The sequence below is a fragment of the Lissotriton vulgaris genome, chromosome 1_1 (assembly GCF_964263255.1).
Source record: "Lissotriton vulgaris chromosome 1_1, aLisVul1.2, whole genome shotgun sequence".
NCBI classification, from domain to species: domain Eukaryota; kingdom Metazoa; phylum Chordata; class Amphibia; order Caudata; family Salamandridae; genus Lissotriton; species Lissotriton vulgaris.
In genome coordinates, this window is record NC_141685.1 from 1,102,083,335 (window position 1) to 1,102,109,314 (window position 25,980).

At 46.4% G+C, this 25,980-nt stretch overlaps 1 protein-coding gene across 1 annotated transcript in view; it reads left to right on the plus strand.

The window, feature by feature from the left end:
- Positions 1 to 25,980, plus strand: part of LOC147748679 (A.superbus venom factor 1-like) — a 1,557,217-nt gene that overhangs the window by 1,338,442 nt on the left and 192,795 nt on the right. The window contains exons 33-34 of the mRNA XM_086963549.1: positions 8,840 to 8,891; positions 11,851 to 11,938. Of these exons, the coding sequence (XP_086819675.1) occupies positions 8,840 to 8,891; positions 11,851 to 11,938 (140 nt within the window). The remainder of the gene's footprint in view (positions 1 to 8,839; positions 8,892 to 11,850; positions 11,939 to 25,980) is intronic.

Consider the following 25,980-nt stretch of genomic DNA (forward strand, 5'->3'; position numbering starts at 1 on the left):
GATGAGAGAACAAATTTTAAATAATTGTCAGAACCAGCAGTTGCATCAACATTTGGTTGACTCAGATTTGACCTCTCCCCAAGAATTGGGAAAGAGGGCAGATAAATGGGTAAGAACCAGAGTTAAGCAAAAGAACCAGAACCAGAACCAGGGTGGTGACCAGAAGAAAACAGACCAGAAGGGTGGGGAGCAGAAAGCTAAAGACCAGAAGTCTTCAACAGGGCCCCAAACTGAGACAGAGGCTGGGTCCCAAACTTCCAAGAAGAAGAAGAAAGAAGGTCAGAAGAAACCCTGGTGTAAAACTTGTAAGAACACCTCTCACTGGACAAGTGAGTGTAAAAAGGGTGGAGCCCCCAGCACTGCAGCCCCTAAGGCACCTGCACCCACTAGTACAGTTAGCAGTGCTGGTCCTCAAGCCAAGGGTTTAGTGGGAATCACTTTGGGAACTGAAGGAGATTCTGACCTAGTCAGAACCCTTACACAGGCTGTTCTGGTTTGTGAAGGGGACATAGATTTGACCCCTGACATAAGTCCCAGTAACCTGGGCAAATACAGACAGACACCTTTGATTAACAACAAAGTGGCTCAAGCTTACAGGGACACATGTGCCAGTGTCACTATGGTGACACCTAACTTTGTGGACCCTGGACAATACATGCCAGGCGATGATTACCTGGTGACCAATGCCAGCAATGTCACTACTACACATAGTGTGGCACTTGTTAACTTTTCCTGGGGAGGGGTAACTGGCCTAAAGAAAGTTGTGGTTAGTGCTGATCTCCCAGTAGAATGTTTGTTGGGCAATGACCTGGAGAACTCTCTATGGTCAGAAGTTGAGTACAGGACTCATGCAGAGATGTTAGGGATATCATCACATGTCCTTGCTGTGACCAGGTCACAGGCCAAAAAGTGCCTCTCTGAACCTCAGGTCTTGGATCCTGGAACAATGGACCAAGTACCTCCCAAGAAGAAGAACAGGAGGGTTAAGGCTGCGCCTTCCCAACTGCCTACAAGTGAGGATCAGGCTTCACAGGAAACTGATCTTGAGACCCCTGAAGGAACTGTCCCTGAAGAACTTGAACCTGATCAGGTTGAGTTTCTGGGGACAGGGGGACCTTCTAGGGCAGACTTGGGGCAGGCTCAGTTAACCTGTCCTTCTCTTGAACCCCTCAGACAGCAGGCTGCTGCTGAGGCTGCTGGGAATGCCCAAGGTGCCCATAAAGTATATTGGGACGATGGACTCCTTTATTCAGAGGCTAGAGACCCCAAGCCTGGTGCTACCAGGAGGTTGGTTATACCTCTGCAATTTAGGGGCTTCCTACTCACCTTGGCCCATGATATTCCTTTAGCAGGACACCTAGGCCAGAACAAGACTTGGGACAGGCTTGTCCCTCACTTTCACTGGCCTCACATGTCTGAAGACACCAAGGAGTTTTGTCGCTCCTGTGAAACCTGCCAAGCCAGTGGTAAAGCAGGTGGAACAACAAAGGCCCCCCTGATACCACTACCTGTGGTGGGGGTTCCCTTTGAGAGAGTGGGGATTGATATTGTTGGTCCAATGGATCCCCCTACAGCATCTGGGCACAGATTCATACTGGTGGTAGTGGATCATGCCACCAGGTACCCAGAGGCAATTCCTCTTAGGACCACAACAGCTCCTGTTGTGGCCAGGGCCTTACTTGGAGTTTTCTCCAGAGTGGGGTTTCCTAAGGAGGTAATATCCGATAGAGGTACCAACTTCATGTCTGGATATTTGACAGCTATGTGGAAGGAATGTGGTGTAAACTACAAGTTCACCACTCCTTATCACCCACAATGCAATGGGCTTGTTGAGAGATTTAACAAGACCCTAAAGGGCATGATTAAAGGATTACCTGAAAAGCTCAGGCGAAGATGGGACATCCTTCTGCCCTGCCTTTTGTTCGCTTACAGAGAGGTCCCTCAAAAGGGGGTTGGCTTCAGCCCCTTTGAATTGTTGTTTGGGCACCCTGTAAGAGGACCCCTGTGTCTTGTGAAGGAAGGATGGGAGTTACCTCTCAAAAAGCCTAAACAGGACATAGTGGACTATGTACTTGGTCTCCGCTCCAGGATGGCAGAGTACATGGAAAAGGCATCCAAAAACCTTGAGGCTAGCCAAGAATTACAAAAAGCTTGGCATGACCAAAAGGCTGTCCTTGTTGAATTTCAGCCTGGACAGAAGGTATGGGTGTTGGAGCCAGTGGCCCCAGCAGCACTCCAAGACAAATGGTCTGGACCCCATACAATTCTGGAAAAGAAGGGAGAGGTTACCTACTTGGTGGACCTAGGAACTCCCAGGAGCCCCCACAGGGTGCTCCATGTGAACAGATTGAAGGCATATGTCAGCAGGGCAGACATGGGCTTGCTCATGGCTACAGATGAGGGACAGGAGGAAGAGAGTGACCCTCTCCCAGACCTGCTCACTCAGAACCCTGAGGATGGCTCAGTTGATGGTGTGGCCTTAGGTGGCAGCCTCACTGAACATCAGCAACATGACTGCAGACAAGTTCTACAGGCATACAGGCATATGTTCTCATTGACACCCAGTCAGACTAACTGGTGTACACATGTGGTGGACACTGGTGACAGTCTTCCTGTAAAGAGCAAAATTTACAGGCAACCTGACCACGTCAGGGACTGTATAAAGACTGAGGTGCAAAAGATGCTGGAATTAGGTGTCATTGAGCCTTCAGAGAGCCCCTGGGTTAGCCCAGTGGTTCTGGTCCCCAAACCTCACACCAAAGATGGCAAGAGAGAGATGAGGTTCTGTGTGGATTACAGAGGACTCAATGCTGTCACCAGGACAGATGCACACCCTATTCCAAGGGCAGATGAGCTCATTGACAAGTTGGCTTCTGCCAAATATTTGAGCACATTTGACTTGACAGCTGGCTACTGGCAAATCAGGTTAGCTGAGGAGTCTAAAGCCAAGACAGCATTTTCTACCCCTAGTGGGCATTATCAGTTTGTGGTGATGCCCTTTGGTTTGAAAAATGCACCTGCCACCTTCCAAAGGTTGGTGAACCAAGTCCTCACTGGGTTGGATGACTTTTGTGCAGCTTATCTGGACGATATTGCTGTCTTTAGCTCCACCTGGGAGGATCACCTGATCCACCTGAAGGAAGTGCTTGAGGCTCTGCAGAAGGCAGGCCTCACTATCAAGGCAACAAAGTGCCAGATAGGGCAGAGCAAGGTTGTATACCTGGGCCACCTTGTAGGTGGAGGCCAAGTTCAACCACTGGAGAGTAAGATCCAGACCATCAAGGACTGGTCCCCTCCAACTACCCAGACTCAGGTCAGAGCTTTCTTGGGCCTGACTGGGTACTACAGGAAGTTTGTTAAGAACTATGGGTCCATTGTGACTCCTCTTAATGATCTGACATCCAAGAAGATGCCCAAAAAGGTTCAGTGGACAGAAATCTGTCAAAAGGCATTTGATGACCTGAAGAAGGCCATGTGCTCTGCACCTATCCTGAAGAGTCCTGACTACTCAAGAGAGTTCATTGTCCAAACAGATGCTTCTGAGTTGGGAGTGGGAGCAGTGCTTTCACAGCTCAATGTAGATGGCCAGGACCAGCCCATTGCTTTCATTAGCAGAAGGCTGACCCCCAGAGAGAAACGTTGGTCAGCTATAGAGAGGGAGGCCTTTGCTGTGGTGTGGGCCCTGAAGAAGTTGAGACCATACTTATTTGGCACTCACTTCAAGATTCAGACCGACCATAAGCCCCTCCTATGGCTTAATCAGATGAAGGGTGAAAACCCCAAACTACTCAGGTGGTCCATTTCCCTACAGGGGATGGACTTTACAGTGGAGCACCGCCCAGGGACTGACCATGGCAACGCAGATGGTCTCTCCAGGTACTTCCACTTAGAACATGAAGACACAACTGGTCAAGGTTAGTCTAATGTCCCTGCGTTTGGGGGGGGGGTTATGTAGGAGAGTAGGGTCTGCTATCCTATGGTCACCCCAAATTTTTGCTTTTTGCTTCACTGGTTTCTGACTTAATGTGGCTGTGGGCCTGCTAATCAGACCCACAGCCTGCTGTTCTCTCTCTAAATTGATGCCAATGCACTTTAGGTGCATTACGAATTGGAACTGGTTCACCTTATGAGCCCCTGTAATAGTGCACCCTAGGTGCCCAGGGCATAGGTGTATCCAAGGCCTACCAGGGGCTGCAGCACGTATTGTGCCACCCCTGGCCTGGCCTCCATATTTGACACAACTGGCTGATCACTCAGCTGGGGTAAGTCGGTGTAACCACCTCTTACTTAGGTACAGTATGTCTGTGCCTAACCCTAAACTGGACACATGTGTTCCTATCAGCCACTCCTATGGAAGGCCTCATCAATCCTGGAGGCAGAGTGCTTGGAAATATGTGAGATGATGCTCTGGCGTGAGCTGAGCCTGTCTGCAGCTGTCGGGAACAACTCCCTAAGCTGTTCCGGGATATTGCCATACCATATACTCTTAAGTGCATTATAATCCTCGCGGTTAAATGCTATCTTTGGTTTGGCTTTATCAAAACATGTCGAGTAAGGTGTCATACGAATTGGAATACTATCCCCTCGCCAATTCTGGCGACGGGGATAGCATTCCACCCTTCTAGAGGGACACGACATGTGTGTAGCCTTAACCCCGGTTAAAGTTAAACAGAGCCTCAGCTTCACAAAATGGACGCTGCCACCACAGACACAAGTCTGGCCTCCTGCTGCTGACCGAAACTCGGCAGATGGTGGCCTGGACAAAGGGTTTCCTGCCTTGGGAGGTGCGATCACCACCCCAGACAGGATTTTGTGTATTGGGTAGGACAGGGCTGAATAGAATCAGACATGCCCGGGGCACACAAGGTGTCCCCGTGCATAGGCCAGTCCAAACCGGTCCTGGGGCCTTCCAGCCCCAGTCCTGGCGCGGAGCTGGACAAAGGAAAGGGGGTGTAACCGCCCCCCTTCCTGGTTCCTCCCAGAGGAGGGACCTAGTAGGTGATCCACCCCCAGTTTGGGAATAAGAGGGGGAGCAGTGCCATTGCACAGCAGATCATCCCGAAATCAACTTTAAACAAGAAGAAGACTGGACTTCGACATTCTGCTGCACAGAAGACTGAAGAAGAATCTCCCTTGTGGCCAAGGAGTGACCACCCTGTGAACACAGGTACCAACCAGCAACTCGACGTCTGCTTTGCCGCCGCCTCCCGCCGGAGACCGAGCCCAGAGCCCGACAAGAACCAGACTCCCAGACCTCTCCGAGCCCGATCCACAGTCCCTGCGAAGAAGGGACCCGTGGAGGCACCGAGTGACGTGGGACCGGACCTCTTGGAAGACACTCGAAGAGCTGACTGCGCAGCTTCTGAGGTATCCTCGACGTTGTGCTTTGGGGATTGAGAACCCCCACCACCGAGCAGCCCTTGCACCGAAGATCAGCCCTCCAGCATCTCCACGATCTGCGTGGGGCCCTTTTGCATTGTGCCACTCGACGCGCCATCCCGGCCACTAGCCACGTGGTCAGCGGCCATCTTGGCAACGAACCCGAAGATTTAAACAGCAGGTCTGGTTGCTCCAGACCTACCCAAGCTCCTGTGAAAAGGAGCACCCGCTCTGACCTTGCTGGTCCGAGTGAACAGCATCTTTCAACTTCTGCGTGGCTTGCATTTGCCAAGGCCTGTTTGCTCCGATCAGGTCGCCGACACCGCCAACAGCGAGAAGCCTACGTGGGACAGCTCGTGACCGACTCCTGGACGTCCTCGACCCCGGGTATCCACGTGGCTGCAGAAAGAAGCTACCCGACAACGCCTGTTTGCACCCGACATCGCCTGGTTCCAATCTGGGTCCAGGGTAGTCACTGGCTAGTGACTTTGAACACTGTCCCCTCTGCTTTCAGGTCTTCACATCTTCCGATCCACCCTTGGATCCACCGGAACTCTTCTCATCGAGCCGCCTGCAGCATCTTCAGCTCCAAGCACCATCGACCAGCGTGACGAAACCTGACACATCTTCGACCCTGTGCACCCGCTTCCTGTGGGTGAGGTAACTCAGCTCCGCCGGTGCTCCTGCACTGGTACACATCCCAAGGGCCTGTGTTTTAAGTTTCAGCTCCGTAGGTCACTCGGAAGGTTCCTAACTTTCTAACTTTGTGCTTTTTACGCACCATAGACTTTGTATTGAGAAGTGCGTGCACTTTGAACACTGCACCCGAGTCCCGTGGGCCTTTCCCGACTTAGTTAACTCCAGTCTCGAATAGCTCCAGCGATTCCCAAGGCCCTAGGCCTCTTCACTTTCCTCTAGGTATCTCTTATACCACTTTCTTAGTATATGGTTTAGGTGGCCCCTAGGGCTCATCCATATTGTGCAACTTTTGTGTATTTTAAACTGTCTTGTGATTTTACGCTTGTGCTTCTGTGCTCATAAAGAGTCCAGGGGATTTTAATAGTTAATAAATCAATATATATTTTCAATATATATCTGTGTGGTGTCCCTTTCATTTGGTATTCAAGGGGGTTGTGTATGGTATAACAGCTGGCTTCACATGCCTTTCAGAGTTTAGCCTAAGACTGCTTTGTCCACGTTACCACTAGGATAACTGGTCTACAAGGTTGAATCTTAACCATCATCATAAGGGTTGCTTGGCATGGTACAAAGTGATCACTAGAATTAGTGAGCATTATATACCAGGCCAACTTCTCACATGGCCCTATAGCAAGAGTACAGACAGAAGTGCAGGCAGTAGATGGTGATGGCCTGCAGGTGGGTCCGACGGGTGCAGGTGATCGGGGTAGGCTGTGCTTGACAAAGTCAATCTCCTTGTTGATCAAGCCCAGTACTAGACCCACATTCTTCGAGCCTCCTCTTCCCCATCTTGGACCCAAATGGTGAAAGGGTCTACTACCATGCCCTGTGCTAATTGTCCATACAATGATTAGAGGCAAGGGGACGAGAGTTGGATACACAAATGTGCGGCATGAAGTCGGTCAGCACATCGTATCATAGGGCATAGAGCGACAATCCCATTTATGTGTCTCTTTAGTTACAGCGAACTGTATAATGCCCAGTCTCCCCTTTTTCAAGCCCACCCATGTCCATTATGTTACCATACACAGGTAATTACTCGCCAAGATTCAAATTGCTTGATTGTGCATAGGCGGAACTTTTGGCTGCTCCCGCTTCCAGATGGGACAACAACAGACTGCCCACCCTGGTACTGTATAGTGGAGCCAAAAGAGTTGACCCTGCCCTGCCTCTTCCTGGCAGTGACGGACACAGGATGGGCCCGCCCTTGGCCCGGGCTTAGCCTGGTGCGGCCTGTGCATGTCCCACACGGCAGGAGTCTTCACATCGATTTAAGTGCATTAAATGGCAACAGGAGGCGGCTCTGACCAAGCGCCTCCTCCCGGGGCAGCAGTATTCTGGTTTGTGTGGTCCAGGGTCAAGGACAACAAACCCCCAGTACTTTGCTTCTCTAGTTTTTTGCTTAGCATGGTCAGGACAGGAGCTGGCTTTATCATTTTACCCCCTGTAATGCTTCCTCTCTTACCACACCTGACTCTGGTTATTTTAGCCTTGGTGAGCTTCTCAAAGCTAACCTTTGTCCAATGCAAAATCAACACAGGCGGAACAGTGCATCCTATTACACCTTGGTATGCAGGCCCCATACTTAATTTTTGCAGAATGTACGTGTGTAATGGTGCTTGTCAGGCAGCATGTACAATATGAAATTGTTATGCTTCCTGCTACAACTGTGTTTCCCTTGGCAACAGTTACCTGTTTATTTTATTTAAATCAGGTTACAGGTCAGCGATCAGCCTGTCAAAATCTGGATGAGAAGGGCAATTCTAACCCCAATGTGGATTACAAGACTACATCTGTCAGAGAATCTCGGTCTGATGACTGCTTGGCGAACGTTAGGGGGACAAGACAGCCACTTAGGATTTTTGGGTCTGATCTCATTGCTTTCCTATCCTTAGAGGCTGGTCGCCAAGAAAGTTCCTCTCTAACTCATGGGCTTACAACATGGCACTGTAAGTTTCAGCGTTAACAGCTTCTTGCTGGTGATGTCCACTCAGGGATGTCCATCTCTGAGCGTCTCAACTTGGCTGGACGGCAGCAAGCAGAGCTGCTCTCCTTGCACAGTGTGTAGAAGAATGATCCCTCTATTGGTTTCTGCTGTTAACGGCTTCCTGTGAAGAAGTATCCCTCAATTCTGTTTGCACAAGAAACTGCTTCCGGCTCCATGTGAAAACATTGATTAATCAAGTACCATGGCCCTTAGGGACCACCCTCTTCCCACAATGCGGTTTGAGGCTGTTGGAGGACGTTTCCTTGAATATACAGGGGAAAATGGTTTTCTAGACATTGACAACAATTTCGGAATTTGGCTTTGAAGGGTAGGAAATGGAATTAAATTAATGTAACAGGGGTCGAAGGATTGTCCACGTCTGATGTTACAGACAAGGCTCAAGACACCTTACGCACCGAGCAGTGATCAGAAACGAATCTACCCCACTAATGTCAATTAGTGTTGCAAAGATGAGAATATGTTTTGTAATGAGGACCTGATTGTGTTGTTCCCAGTTGTTGTTGTTCCCAATTGTTGTTAACATAGATTGTTTTCAGCTGCTGGTGATTTATGAACACAACTTTCACTTAAACAGGCTTTTGTTAGAAAATTGTGACGGTTCAATGGCTCAATAAACTGGTTTATTCCCATATTAGACACAATAATATGGACATGATTTCCATATTTTCTGAAATGTTAAGTTGAACTGCAGACCTCTGGAGCAGAGAGCTTGATTTAAATGAAACCTTTATTTTCTTTAATATTTCCCTCTAGCTCAGAAGCCAGAAGGCGCGCGATCCACAGTCCTAATCGAAATTTGCACCAGGTAAGACACTGTTCTGACACCCCTCAATAAACCCATTATAGAAAGCAGATGCAACCTTGGCTTCACCACTGATACACAGGGTAATCTTATCTGATTTCCCACTTCACTCACTACGCCAGTATTTACTGTGAATGCACCTGTTTCAGGGATACTTAAAGGATCTCCCCATTTCAGCTGGAATCTCTGCACCTTAATCTGGGGATTCCAAAGGGGGAACAACAAGTGTACTTGACAGTGTTGGGTTTAAATTCACATATATTTCACCTATCTAGGGGAAGCTGTGGGCCCAAATATGAACACATGTATCACCTGCTTGCCAACACGTGTGCTTATATATGTATCTGTTTGTGTGTGTGTATACTCCTCTCTCCCTTCTCTCGCCTTCTGTTTATTTCTCTATCACACAGTGCACTTGTTTATATGTGAGGGGGTCTGATGACACACAGATCTCTCGCTTATGATCACAATGTGAGTTTAGTTGAACCAAGAAAAATAGTCCAAGAATTTCCTTTTGATTTGTTCTATTTGACACATTCAGATGTTATCTCTCCCTCCTCTCTAGAAAGAAAGCGAGAGACAGTGACAAAAGTGAGATAGAAAACTGGAGAAGGAGAGTGTGTGGGACAGAATGAAGAGGAGGAAAAGACAGCAAGAAAGAAAGAAACGAGAGAGATTAAGGGAAAGAGAGAGACCGAGAGAGAGAAAGAGAGGCAAAAGGAGAAAGAGTAGAATGAGAGCGAGAGAAACAGAGAAGGGAAAATGAGTGGGGTGAGATATGTTTGTGTGTGTATGTGGAGAGCGAGAGCGAGGGTCAGGAAGGGAGAGAAGGATCAAAAGAGGGAGGGAGAGAGATTGAAAGAGGGAGGGATTGAGTTTGAAAGAGAGAAGTAGGCAGAAAAACAGGTAAGGAGAAACGGGTAGGTGGGAGAAACAGAGGAGTAGACAGGGGGTAGTAGAGACAATAAAGACAAAGATCTGCAAACCTCTTGGACAGTAGCAAGTGAACATCCAAATCGAACTTGAGATCACAGACCATGACACACAGGGAACAAATGCCCATAACAGCTTTCTAGAGAGCACAAGCTCAGATCCAGAGAGAAGCAATGGGTGATCAGATGATGGATGACGGCTAATGGATGAGAAGAGGTGGAAATATCAAATGGGATGTATAAAACTAAGACTGGGAGGCAGGAAAAGGAGCTTCAGAGCAAAGAAGACGTTTGAGCATTAACATTTACTTGAGCCTGTTAGAAAAACTCTGTAACAGGGAAAGAGTTACAAATGGCAGTAGAGAGTAGGTCTGAGGTAACATTTCACGAGTCCAGAAGGCATGTGATGATGTATGCGATTTGTGTTTGGATCTTATGTTATACTTTGAACTATTTCGCTTAGAGGAAGGGTGCACAATGTGTGATATATTTGTTCTCTGCAGGCTTTCACACTCACAAACAAAATTAATATATCGGGCATGATAAAGGCTAATTGAAATACTGGTTTGGTTGGACTGTTGAGATAAGAGTTTGCCGACTCAGGAGGCTTCTGCTTTTGAAGCTACTTAGACTCACATGACTACAAGCATCAGGAGCCCGCCTTACAAGATCTTAAAAAAAATACAATTCAATTGAGGATCATTTCGCTAAATAATCAAAGACAAATGGTATATAACTCTTTGAGCTGGTCTTTTTTCGTTTTGGGCGGTTTACCCCTATGGCGGTACTAAACCGTGAATAATGGGCATGACTGTCACTTTCTTTTTTTTTTTTATTCTTTATTATTCAGTTCATAGCATATAACATTTATAAATCAGTCATTTAAATCTTTGATGTAAGAATATTACACTATTACAAATGATAGCACCAAACCACGAATGGCCGAAAGAAACAAAAAAGGGGAGAACATAAATATTCAAAAAAATTACATTTCATAATGACATCTACATATGTAGTAGCATAGGCTGCCAAATTGTTATCCCTAACTGTTTCTTCCTCAACGATTTTATGCAATAAAAATTGAATTCCAGATTAAACACATTATAAAACTTCGCACGCCACATTTCATATGTTGGCACCTCTGGTTGGAGCCACATGGAGGAGACACATAATCGAGCAACTGCCGTAGCCATAAATAAAAAATAACAAAAAGAATAGCAAATCTGATTGGGTTCAGAAACCTCACCAACTCCTACTAACATAATCTCGCTGGAGACACAGACATTAACCCCCATAGTTTGTGATAAGAATTCTGAGATCCCCCCTATAAACTGTTTTTAAACTATACAATCAAATGATATATGTACAATATCAGATTTCTGCGCCTGACACCTAAAACATTTCCCATCGTGGAGCCCACACCACTTCATCATTTTCACAGGGTATGGTATAAATTAAACAATGACTGTCACTTTCTTAATGCATTGCATTTAGCAAGGATTGTGCACTATTTTTGAATAATATTATGTTGCTGTAAAATTGTCTTTATTTGCACCAAAATATTTATGTACCTTCAATATTTGGCTCTTTCTGTTTAAATTCAAGAAAAATCTGTAGCATCAAATAGACATTGTCTCACTCTGCAAGATCGAATGGGCGTTGTCTCATTTTGCAAAACACGATGTTCTGGTCAATATATAAAAAAACTTTTTTGTGTGAAAGTGTTTAAGTAATAATTTGAAATACCCATCAACAATAACAAATAAGAGGTTACTTTGGTAGAATTTTATTTTTTTTATGTAGCCTGCTAGAGCTTTTTGTTTCTTTGTATACTGTAGAATCACATACACAGCATGATAACAATTCACATACACAGCACGATAAAAAGTGCCTGCATGTCCATTTTTGAGTCTCAGCAGTTGAGTTCCTTTTTGAAATCTGATCCACTTAAATGTGTTTGTTTTAAATCTCCTGGTCTGCTGTTAGTTTGATGTTTTAGTGACTCTTGCCTTGCATGTTTCCTTTATCAGGTATCTTGGAGAAGTTGATTCCACCATGACCATTGTGGACATTTCCATGTTGACTGGATTCTCCCCAGATATTGATGATCTCAGAAGGGTAAGTGTGAAGCCGCAAACCTAAAGCAAATTAAAAGGTATGTCGTCACATGACATTACTTTCCAAGTATCTCGCTTATGTAGCTACAATTTCAGATAAAGGAGTAGAGTGCATTTACATTTCATTATAAGAACATTCCTACACTAGCTGATGAGGTTGAAACAAAACCCCCCAGCACTGTCTTAGATCATGACAGGCCAACATTTACTTGTATTGATAAATTGGTTCTACCAAATGAAATACAGACAGATCTCACAGTTGCTATGGAAATTAATGAGGGTTGCATCTTTTTGAAAAAGAATCTGCCGTTTGCAGACAGATCCATTTGTGTGAATTTATGATAAGTGATTTAGGTGTAGCAGTGTTTAATTTGAGCCAGTGGTTTCTGGTGCTCGGCGCCGGCACCTAATTGTCAGCGAGTAACTAAAAAGGGTTTGGCTATTAATCAGGAAGGCCGGATCAATATACACGTGAAATACCTCAAAGAATAGCCAGTACTGATGCTTTTTATTCATCTTTTCATACCCTTATCAAACAGACCCAATAAATCAGATCTACAAACACATTTTTTTATTGTATTTCGTTCGAATCTTTTTCAACTTATTTTCTGGAAAGAGATTTTCTTTTTTTTTAAATTGTTGAACATAAATATATATACAAAGATTGGACATACACTGAAGGCACAACAACAGAAGACTTTGTATGACACAGAAGTGTGGTCATTAAATAAAAAGATCATGTCACATTACAAACATAAACAATACATATTTCGCTCTGGTTCTGTCTGATTTGTTACGGTAAAATCCACACAATACAATGCCTCTGAATGTTTTTTATAATGATAGTCTTTCAAATTGTTTCAGAGGCCTAGACCAAATGGTGTCCCTACTATGCTCACTACGTATTCATAACAGTTGAAAACCACAGTATTTTTGGTGAGCATGAGTGGTATCCTATTTACATAAGCACCAATTTGGTCAAAGAATAAACCAGTCGACCTGTTTCAAACCCACTGAGATTAGTTGTCAGGTTCTCCTCAGGACACAGAACAAAAAGAGCTAAAAATAAACAAACAGAAACATTTGCTGTAGTTTCAAACCATAAACATCACATTAAAAACATCAGCCACTCAAGCTCCATTCAACAAACAACAAGCAACAAACGTCCAAACCACTGTCTTCTTCTGTGCTAGCGTCCAAAGATCTTTGCGACAATTTCGCCCACTTCTTCAACGAAAAGATCACAAAAATTGAACTTTCACTTGACCCCAACAATTCACACCCCAAGAAGACCAGTTCAGCTGCTCCTCAGGCTCTCTCTCCCGGCTCTCTGAGCACCCCCTGGCTTAGCTTCCGCCCCATCCCAGACGCAGAGATATATGGCCGGGATGCCTGTCACCCCCTCCCAACACAATCCCCAAGGATGGGAAGACGGACACAGTTCTTGGACTTTTGGAAGGCGGGAGGGAGTTAACCTCCCGGCCGTATTTATTAAAATATGAAGCAAAATTAAAAACATTACAATAACAGTTTCATATCATGTACAATTTTTGATTTATGACATTACGATGCAGACACGTGTATTGGCTAACCTTAACAAAACTCTAATACAAAGGTTCTCCTAGCCGAGTCTAGACATCCTGCAAATGCATACTTTCTAAATAAAAATTGTACATCCTAACATTACGGGCCAACGGCAAGGTCGTAACCGGTGTCAGATCCCTAATACCAGAACTCCCCCCTCACTTGTGAGGGGCGGGCGCACAGAGGACTGTACCTCTGTGCCAACTTTCAATTTCCCTTGTCTTAGCGGGGGCCCCTTATTTAACTCGACGCCATCTTAGTGGTCGTCTGAGGACTCGTGTGAGGAGTCTAGAAGGTAGCGTAGACCCCCCTCCCACCCCACACTGCTTACCACATCTGCCGTCGCGGATGTCCTGGCCCCGGGAAATTCGTAGGAGGGGCACGTAGCCGCCTCCTCCCCTGGGAGGGGCCTATGACCGCCTTCCCTTTAGGCGACCCCATACTTAGTGGGTGCCGCCTCCCTGTGTGAGGGGCCAATGGCCGCCTCCCCCCGGGCGCTCCCATCCATAATGGGTGGCGCCCCCCCTCTAGGGATCTTGAAATTACTGCTCACCAATCATGACCTTACCGCCACAGGCCGGATAGTTGACCGGCTATCCGGACCCCCCACAAACTCCTACTAAAGGTCATGGATTTACAAACCCCTTAACCATGCTATGAAGTCTCCTATGAGTAAGACATTCCCCTCCCGGGACAAATGGACCCCATCTTCGAGATACATGTGGTCCCCCCGAATACATCCATGCGGAATACAATGCAACTGTCCTGAGCGAAACAACCTACTAAGTTTGTTATTGACTTTCTTTACCGAATGATTCAAAGCTGTCACAGAGAGGGCCCCCCGCCACACCTTCCTAGGGATCATGTGTGACCATGCTATCGTGCACCCCGGAACCCTTCTCGCCAACCAACTAACAGTGGATAGAATTCGCTCGAGCAGTACTCGACGACCAATTGTCACCAAATCATTGCCTCCCAGGTGTACTATGATTACAGACGGCGGTGACCTTGTCCGCCCTAACAGTCCCTCAATAAAACATTGAAATTGGTCAATACAGAGCCCGCCCCTTCCGTGGAAGGTCACCCTGTACCCGTATTCCCCAGCCACGTGAATCATGTCACCTGCTTTGAATACGTCCCCGGCACGCCTCACGTATGAGTGGCCAACGACCCACACCACTCTTCCCTCAGCCGGTGATTTTTGACCGCTGGTCCCCAGGTGTCGGGTCAACTGCACAGTCCGCCCCGCATAGCATGCTCGCGATACTGTAAACCAAACAGAAAACAAGAAGCGTGAGTGCATGACATTGGCTTCACAACATGTGCAACCGCACATACCTTTTATAACTGTTCGAGGACCAACGTCCCAATTGTTTCACCTTTTCAACACTCAGACCCCTGGCTGTAGCATCTGTAGCAGCCCCTATCCGAAAGGAATGGGTCCCAAAATTGCTCGGGTCCAAGCCCCCTGCCGCGATTGCCATTGTTAGCACCCGCTGAAACTGAAACCTAGTTAGTGGGGTGGCGTCGGTGTGTCTCAGCAAGCTTCCCCCCCATGATACCGCCCTTTGCGCTAAATATTCCTCAACGCATTTCACTGGGCACATGGGGGACCCTCGCATGCGCTGGACAACAACACTGTCCCCGGTAGCTCCCTGATCGGTTTTGGACCTGGCTATTGTGACTACCATTGAATCACCCTTGATGAGAATGTGTTCTCGACACAGACCTCCCCCCGTATCCTGCTTATTCTTTGCCACCAGCTCGCTCACCTGCATAGCCCCATGGAATGCTAATGCGAAAGCGGCCCGGAATAGCACTGCCTCTGACTGGGATGAACATGTCGCAGGGAGTACGGACATCAACAGGGACAACCTTTCGAGCCCAATCGGGTGCCTCTCGTCCACTCTATGACCCTCGAGGCGTTGCCACCCTCGCAGTGCCTTCTTTACCAGAAAGGACGATGTGGGGTCCTTGATGCCATGCGCCTGCGCCATGAATGCAATGGCGGCCCGGTGCCTATTGGCCGTTGCCGCTGATCGGCCTGCCTTGTGGAGTCACACTAGAAACTTTAGGACATACTCCTCCTGACCCCCAATGATCCCCTCTTGCTGGACCCAAAAATGCCCAATAGGAACGAAACGCTCCTTCGTATGCCTTCCTTGTCCTGGGGGCTAGACTTGCTCCCACGAGGTCCTGTAATCCGGGGCACCGAGTAACCAGAGAGCTTCGGGAAATGGTGCCGCCACCAAGTCCGCGGAAGGTAGATAACCCCTGAAGGCCTGCATGTGGGAACGAGAGAGCGCATCAGCCGCCTGGTTCAGTACACCCAGGAACGTGTTTTGCCCTAAACTGAATGTTCAGTCTCATACACAGTAGTACAATTTCCTTCAGTAATCTCAATATCCACTTGCAGCGTGCTGCCTGATTATTTATACATTCGACCACGGTCATGTTGTCGGACCAAAACACCACTGTGCGATCACGAAACCCATCTGGCCATGTCTTCAGGGCCACAAAAATGGGGAACAGCTCCAGAAACCCAATGTTACCAGTGAGCCCACTGGTGTGCCACCATGTCGGCCATGTTTGTGCCGGCCATCGATTACCGAAGATGGCGCCGAATCCCACACTCCCCGCCGAGTCGGTCCACAAACCCAGCTCCTCCGAGGAAGCTGGTGGCTTGCTCCACACAATTCGACCGTTAAAGTCCGCCAGAAATGCCAACCATATGCGCATATCCTGGCGAACCTCTGCAGGCAGTCTTGTGCGGTGGTGCCCTTCCTTGAGACCGACCATGGCTTGTGCAATAGAGCGGGAAAAGGGGCGAGCCATTGGAATCACTCTAAGGGCAAAGTTAAGCTGTCCCACCGTTTGCTGTAACTGATGGAGAGTTACTTTCTCTTTGCTAATGCACAGTTCTAGAGAGGCCCTGAACTTCACCACTTTTTCCTTGGGCAAACGGAAGCATCCCTTCACAGAATCGAGCTCAATTCCAAGAAACTCGAGTGAAGTCGATGGCCCCACCGTCTTCCCTGGTGCCAATGGCACACCAAACTGCTTCATGAGAGTGCAAAATTCCCGTAAAGCCTGTGCACATTCCGTGTCACCGGCTGGCCCCAAGAACAAAAAATCATCTAGGTAGTGCATAACCTGGGCATAGCCCGTGGCCCTGGTGAATGCCCATTGCAAAAAACAACTGAATTTCTCAAAATAGGCACAAGAGATGGAGCAACCCATTGGCATACATCTATCCATGTAATAGCGTCCCTGAAAAACAAAACCTAACAGACGCTGATCCTGTGGGTGTACCGGGAGCAACCGGAACGCTGACTCAATATCCCATTTAGCCATCAGCGCTCCGGGCCCCAGGCGATTCAACATGGCGACGGCCTCATCGAATGATGCGTACCGCACCGAACATATTCCTGGGTCAATTGCATCGTTTACCGAAAGACCCCTAGGAGCCGACAAGTTATGAATTAACCTAAACTCACCTGGGTCCTTCTTGGGGACTACACCCAGTGGTGAACAAACGAAATTATTGACTGGCGGGTGCCTATATGGGCCGGCAACCCGGCCACGGGCAACTTCTTTTGCAATCTTACTCTCCACCACCGCCGTATGCTGCTGAACCGACAGTTGGTTTTTACACCGTGATTCCCCCCGAAAATCCCCCGCCGGGATGTGGAAACCATACGAGAAGCCGTCTCGCAACACCCCAGCGGAGACATGATCAGGGTATTCATTCAGCCAGGGGATAATTGCCATGATGTCTACGGGGGTAGGTAGCGGTGCCCCTTGGTCGACATTAGACCTGTTTGGCCCCTCCTCTACCCCCTGTATCACCATTCTTGGCTCTGCACGAACTCTCAGGGTGTGAAGAGTGTCCGCACCCCGCACACTCATGCCTGAACTTACATGTCCCTTGTGGCCTCGTGCACTTGCCTCTGTTAAAGTTCCAACAGACCCCTTTTCTACCCCCGTTCCCACCACTTCTTGGTTGGTGGTCACTAGTGGCGCCCGCTCGAAAGGGCGCCGCCGAATAATGGCGGGAGGGCTCCGACCCATTCCCGCCGAGCAAAGACGACTTCGTCGTGCCCGGCAGGAGCTGCTTCTGCCAAGAGATGGAGTCGAAACAATCCCACGTCAGAGATGAGTCGTGCTCCTTGGCCTTACGAAACTTACTATCATAACCCAACCATTGATTGCCATCATATGTTTCATAGAAATCCATTATACGTGTCTGGTAGCAAGCCAATTCGGTCAACACCTCGGGCTTACGTTCCCCCATGATCGCAGTGAACATTGCAAATGCCTTGGCCCAATTAGAGATCGTCTCATCCACCCTGAATCCCGCCATTTTAGCACGCCATACACTCGGGTGCAACAAATCCTTCTGACTTTTAACATGCTCCACCTCGTGGTGGTCAGTCAAGAGAGAAAACATATTCACATATTTATCAGCCCAAATCAATTCTTTCGTGGCCAGCGGGATACGTTGGACCACCCTTTCCCTTCTTGAGGGTAACGCTCCCTCCCTTGCCATTGGCAATGGCTGCTTACCCGAATCGGTAGCTGGTCCTGCTGTTGCTCCAACGCCAGACGTCGGTCGTTCAGAGGGAACCTGAGGGGAAACAAGAGGGAGATTCGCCTTCGTAGCATCTCTCGATTGCCGCAACTGCTTCATTAGTAACCTGGCCTCTTCGGCCGTGTCTCCTGGTGTCGTAGTACCCTCAGTACCTTTGCCGAGCCATGCGGCCAACTGGGCGGCCAACTCCGGAGGCATATCCTCCTTGTTAGTGGGCGAAACCACAACCGGAATCGGTTGGCCTGCGTCCGGGATCGGAACCGGGGCCTCCACTGGACTAACCGGGCTTGCCGGGGGTGACTCGGGAACTGGGGCCTCCCCCCCTGCTGCCCTATTCCTGGCCCTTTTACCTCTCCCAGCGGGGACTACTCCCAGCAATGCTGGCCCGATTACTTTCTTCGGTCTGCCCATATTGTTCATCGCCGCCATCTGCTTTTTCATGGTCGCCATATCCTTCATTAGCATGCGAAGCATCTGCTCAGTCCCTGCTTTCTTTCCAACCTTCTTGCCAGGCATCGTTATCGGCTATTCGATCGTTGATGCTCACGAGGTCCTGGATCCGAGGGTACGGAGTTGCTTAAAGAGAAACACAACAATTACAAGTTCTCAAAAATGGCTCCTTGTTCCGTCGAGGGCTCACGTGCAACGAGGGGTGCAGCTTCCAAGCACAGGAACAAGAGGATGCTTCTCTGGATTGTAGCTCCTTTTATTCTTCTTCGGGAGGGTGTGTACCCTCCTTGGTCTGCCTACAGGGCATGGCCAACGGTTTAGGTGTCTAGGACAACCCCTCTTGGGCGGGAAAAAGGCGCACCCCGGCTACGCCGCTTCGGGCATACCAGCCGAGACACGCCTCCCGCCCAAAATGGTTTCCCGGGGGGATCCGGGCCCCCTACCATACGTTCGGGGGGACCGAGTGGTCGCCCCTTTCCAATCTCGCTGATCTCGTCCTCCAAACCATCAGCCTATATCTCTGACCCCATTCCTCCCTCACTAATCATGAAAATGAAACACTCTCTTGCACCTATATGGGGCAAAATCATAAACAGCTCCGTAAAAAACGGAGTGGTACCTGAGTGCCTAAAAATTGGGCAAGTTACCCCCCTGCTGAAAAAAACAGGTCTTGACTCAACAGACCTGAACAACTTCAGACCAATATCTAACCTCCCTCTACTAGCCAAAACATTGGAACGATGTGTACTCCTGCAACTGACTCACCATCTGGACAACATCAATCTCCTAGACCCCCTCCAGTCTGGCTTCAGACAAGGATGCAGCACAGAAACAGCGATGCTGAATATCATAGACGATATCCACGGATCTCTAGATTCAGACAAATGCTGCCTCCTCATTCTCCTTGACCTTTCTGCAGCATTCGATACGGTGGATCACAAACTCCTCACCAAGGCTCTTCAAGAAAGAGCAGGCCTCGGCGAAGTAGTTCTCAAATGGTTCTCCTCATTCATACACAACCGAACACAAATAATAAAAATCAAGAATTTCACCTCCGAAATCCAACAGGTCAATAAGGGCGTCCTCCAAGGTTCAGTGCTCTCGCCCCAGCTCTTTAACATCTATATGGAACCACTCTCCAAGCTACTCAGAAAAGCCAACATCCGCTTTCACCTCTACGCGGACGATACACAAATATATCTGGAAACTTCCTCTCTCACTGACATACATAGACTAAATGCTGTCCTGAAAGATGTTCAACAATGGCTGACAAACAATCACTTGAAACTGAATCCAGACAAAACTGAGACACTCCTCATCTCGAACAAGGAAGACAACCCGCAAATCACCGAATGGCTAAAAGCTATTGATGCGCTTAAAGGAATTCTTACTCTAGCCGACTCTGTTAAATCTCTTGGCATCATCATAGACCCCAAACTAAACATGGTAAAACACATCAAGAATGCAGCCAAAGGTGCTTTCTTTAACCTCAGACTGTTGAACAAGATCAAACCCTACATTCCTAACAAGGATCTCAAACTGGCCACTCAATCTCTGGTTCTGTCAAGGCTAGACTATGGGAACGCAATTCTAACAGGCATCCCGAAATCGAACTTGGCACCGATCAAAACAACACTACATGCTGCAGCTAGAATGTTTACCGGCATCAAAAAATCGGATCACATCTCCCCAGCACTCAAGGAACTCAAATGGCTCCCAGTAGAAATGCGTAGTAACTTCAGAACGGCCTGCCTAACACACAAAGCCCTCCATACCGGCAAACCCGAATACCTGGCAAATAAACTCAAAAAAGCAGGCCAAGCCAGGAATCTGAGAAGCTCTAACTCCTTCCTGCTCATCCTACCCAAAACCAGAAAGAAAAGAACAGCGGACTGCTCCTTCACTGGAAACGCCCCCAAAATCTGGAACTCCATCCCCCCGCACATCAGAACTATTCCTTCTTTTGTGGAATTCAAAAGGCAACTCAAATCCCTGTTCCTGATCCGCTCCCTTGGCTGCGGATAACCGGGGTCAGCAAGCAACCCCTGAACTATGTGACTACAGTGAATTCCATATACAAAGAAGCTCGGCAACTCACCCATGCTCCGCTTACAATGTCAATCTTTGAATGCTTATACCTTACATATGTTATGTTCATGTTTATGTTATGCATATGTTTATACAGATTTTTGTCATTCTATTACTGTAAAGCGCTCTGCTACCTCCGGGTCTTGACAGCGCTATAGAAAACTTCCCAAATAAATAAATAATTAAATAAATAAATTACCTCAGTCTCTTTTAGGGAAGTTTCAGTCTCCTTTTTCACCCTATGGTGACACTTGCCACCCAAGACAACACTATAAAACATTGTCCAAAAGGCAACTATTTAGAACTGTCATGTAAAAAAATAAAGAAAATGCAAAAAAAACCTGAATATTAAAGGTTACCTGAATACTTTCTTACTTGTGTATTAAAATTGGTGCCCTCAGTCTTATTGTCGGACCAAACTGATCGTCCATCCTCCTACATTGCGCAAATCGCTTGTGGACCAATCTGTGTTTCAATTCAATTTTTCAATTTGAAACTTTATTCGATTTCATTGCATGTGAAATCATAAAAGTACAAGAGCATAAAAAACTTCTATAAAAACATGTACACAAATACAGAATATATGGCTGGGGAGAGGGACAATCTCATAAGATTACACAAAAAACATTTCATTGCAGAGATCATAATTCATTTATAGTGTGGCCCAGTCTATTCTTTAAAAGCATGGTCTAAAATATAGAAAGATATAATATAATATTTGATGCAAGGCTTTAAATGAGAAATGTTAACAAATATAATTAAAACATTAAAAAACATTACATTGTTCCCCGGGACCTGATAATCGCCTTTAAATACATAGTTACAGCCAGAATAGTTGCTAGAGTTTCTAACAGCTGTAATCTTAGAAAAGCAACCCTACAGTATCTAATATTCCAGACTCTTAGAATCGGTCTCAGATATTTCTTTCTAGGGACCGTGAAAAATTTACAGAACAGAGTACAATGCAAGGTTGATTGTAATGAAACATCATCACAAGGACAGGTAAGAATATCCGCTGACCAGACATTTGCCACTGGAAATAAAACCATTCTAAAAAAAGAGCCAAGACGAAAACGGGCCAAGATCAGACGGCTAAAGCTATTCTGTACCGTCAATAGATATTGTTGAGTTCCCACCACTCATGATCAGTTGGTTTGCCATTACGGTATGTTTTACACTCTCTTTACGACATCTATCTTCCTCAAAATATTCCAGGCAGCGAGCTTTCAGATCTTTTCTAGATATATCTTCTAGATTACTAGGATCCATTAAATATTCGGGATAACCAATGGCGTTAATATCTTTTTTAAATATAGTTAAACCATACCATGTTTTTGACCCCGTCTAGTTTAAGGCAATCCCTGATTACGTCCCTATTAAAGCCTGTTTCATCCGTTACCGAGACCTTATGCCACAATAGCAACGGGGCTATCTTGATGGTATCTGATAAGTAAGATATGCCCAGTTCCTGGTGGCAGCTGTAAGTAGCGGAAGAATTAGGTACGCCCAGGAGGAAACGGATAAAACCATTTTCACACACTTGTATTATGTCTGATCCTTCGATACCCCATAGGCCTGCCCTGTATGACCCAGTAGAAATACATTTCATCTTATAAACTTCCAGCAGCTCTTTTACCGGTCTATCCCCTACATTTTTACCAAAATTTAGAACTGCTCCCACGGCTCTAGTAAAGGTCAGTTATCTGGCCTTAATCGGTGATTTCCAGGTGCCTTTCTTGTCTAAGGTAATACCTAAATAACAAAAAGTGTCAGTGGTTGCTACCTTATTATTATCAATAAAGATGTTACATGTTGTGTCTCTATTCTTGCCACAACCCATTGTAAATGTCTTAGTTGTGTTCACACTTAGGCCCCTATCTTTCATATAAATGACCAAGCTATTCACTGCCCTTTGAAGGCCCCGTTGGGTCCTAGACATAACCACTGCATCGTCGGCATATAATAGAAGGGGGACGGGGACGCCCCCTATAGATGGGTAGTCATTTTGTTCTCTACTGAGTTGTTGGCCCAGACTATTTATATAAAGGTTAAAAAGAAAAGGGGCCAATATACACCCCTGTCTGACACCCTTTTCAATAGGGAGTTTAGCAGAACACTCTCCACTCTTCCCATAGCGCACCCTCGCACCTGCATTCTTATACAATTCCCTTATAAACAATAATAAAACCAGGTCCATCTTAAGCTCTTCTAATATGTTGCATAACATGCCATGGTCCACACAATCAAATGCTGAGCTCAAGTCTATAAACGTAAGAAAAAGTTTCCCCCTCTTTGCCTTAGTGTATTTGTCAATAATTAAAACCAAATTCAGTCCCTGCTCTATGGCTCCCATACCTGAGCGAAAACCGTATTGAAATTTTGTTAAAAAGCCCAACTCCAAAGCCCAGGTTTGAAGTCTATTTAAGATTATTCTACCTATTATTTTTATTAGGGTGTCCAGAAGGGAGATGGGCCAGTAACAACTGGGGTCATTTCTGTTACCTTTCTTAAAAATGGGTACGACTATCGCATCTGACCAGGTAGGGATACATTTAAAATTACAGGTGTTATTTAGGACCATCGTTAGCAGTGGGGCCCACAGGTCTATATTCGATCTATAGACATCCACTGGGATCCACTGGGACCCCATCCGGACCTGGTGCTTTCCCTGCCGCACTCTCCCTAATTGCCCGTATCACCTCCTCTAGAGTAACATTTAAATCAATGGGAGGAGTTCCCTGCTCAGTTACTACTCGCGTGTCTGTGGCTGGTCCCTTTGATTTATACAGGTCCCCAAAAAATTCCACCCACCTTTCTCCCATGATAGCCATGTCTATGATATCTTGTTCTTTATCTTGGGAAAAAGGAGCATTTACAGCTTTCCAAAAGCCGCTATTGTCCCTCATTACACATGCCTGATGTAGGGCTTCCCAGGCTTCATTCTTTAGCTGCTTTTTCCGCTTCTTCAGAGCCAGGCGATAAGCTATCCTCGCCTGTCTAATATCTTTCTTACATTTTGGGTTAGTTTGCAGCGTACTTATAAGGTGGGTGTGAGCTCTGGAACAGTTTCTACCGAACCAACCCTTTACGTTAGTTCTTACCCTGCTATTTTCCCTCCTTAGGAGTTTATGCCCCTCATCTAGTATCTTTAAGAAAGCAAAATAAATTTCCTCAGTAGCAGTTCCTTGTGTAAGGCATGTTTCTATTTCAGACTGGGTTTTGCTAATCAAATCATGCAAAAAGACCTCTGGGTCGACTCTATCCCATTTTAAGGACTAACCATTTGTAGCAGCAAGTCGAACCTTAAACTCGTAAGTAGACTGCCTGTTCCTATTTTTACGATTTTTCGAGACAAGGAGAGTTAGATTAATGGGGTAGTAATCACTCATTGAGATTTCCTCTGTTTTACATTCCCGAACACTAGAGGCATATCTCTTGGACAATATAATAAAAACAATGATACAATTGCAGCCTCTCTCATTAAAAGTTGTCTGGAAAGGCATAGGGTAAGTACACAGCTCATTGCATTGATGTAATATATCATTAAACAGTTCCCCGCTTTTATTATGTATAAAAAGTGAAAAGGTGTTCTTGTTATCTTCGCCTAGGCCGCAGATACCATGCTCGCTGTCCGGACAAAGAGGGCAGTTAAGATCCCCTACCCAATTTAAAGGCATATCCTCTGCCATATTATCCTCTATAGTTTTTAAGACGCTACCCAATTCCCCCATGACAGTCTCTTTTAGATTTGTTGGAACATTGTTATAAAAGTTCACTAGAACCACTTCCTTGTTCCCTCCTAACTTCATATTCAAAATTTGATAAAACTCAGACCCATAATTAAACTTTACATTTGATACCCCAGCCTTTACTGAGATATATGTACACAGACCCCCCTTGTTACGGCCATGCTCAGTAACAATTGTGGCGCTGTTAAACGTACTAAAGCTCTGGATGTGAATTTCTCTTTCTAACCATGTTTCTTGCAAACATATTATATCGTACCTATCCACGAATGACAACCACTCGGCATCATGTACTTTCGCGGCTAAGCCTGCGATATTCCAGCTCAGCAGTTTACAGGCACCTGCCTCACCCTCCCCTTCTTTTGCATTTTCAAATATTCCCTGTATGGTGTTTGTCTGGCCAACAGTATCTGTCTTTTCCCTGTTTCTTGGGGATCTATATATGATAGCAGCATCGGGCTGGATATTATTATCCTGCCCCTGTAAATTATTCTCTTTAGTACACTGGTTGTTGTCCATAATAGTCACATTAATTCTTCTGCTATCTCCCAGTCCAAGAGCATACTATGGTTCCCATGAGTTTCCTCCCTAACAAGGGCATCAAACTGTCAATCCTGATCCTCCAGTCGTGACAAAGGTTCAAAACGATTTGGATGTGACCAATTTACACCTATAGATTGTGTACCTTGGGAGTCCCTCCCTATTCTCTTCCCATGGGGTACATTAGCAGGACGTCTCCAGTCGGCATTTGGACTTATCGGGACTGGAGAGTAAAAAAACCACAAAGGCAGTATATTAATGCCAAAGTGGTCATAATGATTGTTCCCTGCTCTGTTCAAGATCTCCCTGATAAATCTGGGGTCACTAAAAGTCAGGACAATGCAATCCCCCTGGGACTTCTTTCGCCCTTTCCCGACCCATGGTACTCATCTGCCATTTTAAAATGCTTGAGTAAAGGATCACACAGGCCAATCCGCTTGCCTAGCCAGTGTAAAGATCTATTATGCAGCTCCCTCCATGTTTCTACAACATGGGGCTCTAACTCTGGGACGTTAGCTAAAATGACCACATACGGGGTAGCTGCTGGGGGGAAGTCCTGGAAAGATTGCCCTCGCAGTGGTTGATTAGGATTTTGGTCCCCTCGAGATAGGGTCACATCTATACCTGTATTGGCATTAATCAGTTTCTTCTGTTCCCTTTCATTTTTCCCATTTTCACCTGTCCTGCGTGGTCTTTGCACTTGAGCAAGGTCATTGGGGTCTACAACCATCACTGTGGTATTAGTTGTTTTGACGAGCGTATTAAAACGGGGATCCTGCATGCCCCCAGTGTTCCTGTATGTCCCCGCTTTAAGATTACCTATGGTACCATGTAAGATAGTTTCTATATTAGTCACCCTGTCTGTTAATTCCCCTAGGGCCTGTGAAATGTATGATTTTAAAGAATCCATGGTGTTCTGGAGGCCATTCTTTATCCTTTTTTGGCCTTCCAATATCTCAGCGATATAATTCTTGCCCCCACTATGTTGGTTTTTCTTCATATTGTTTTTCCGGGTTGTTTGTTTCTTAGTATTTTTTCTCTTTT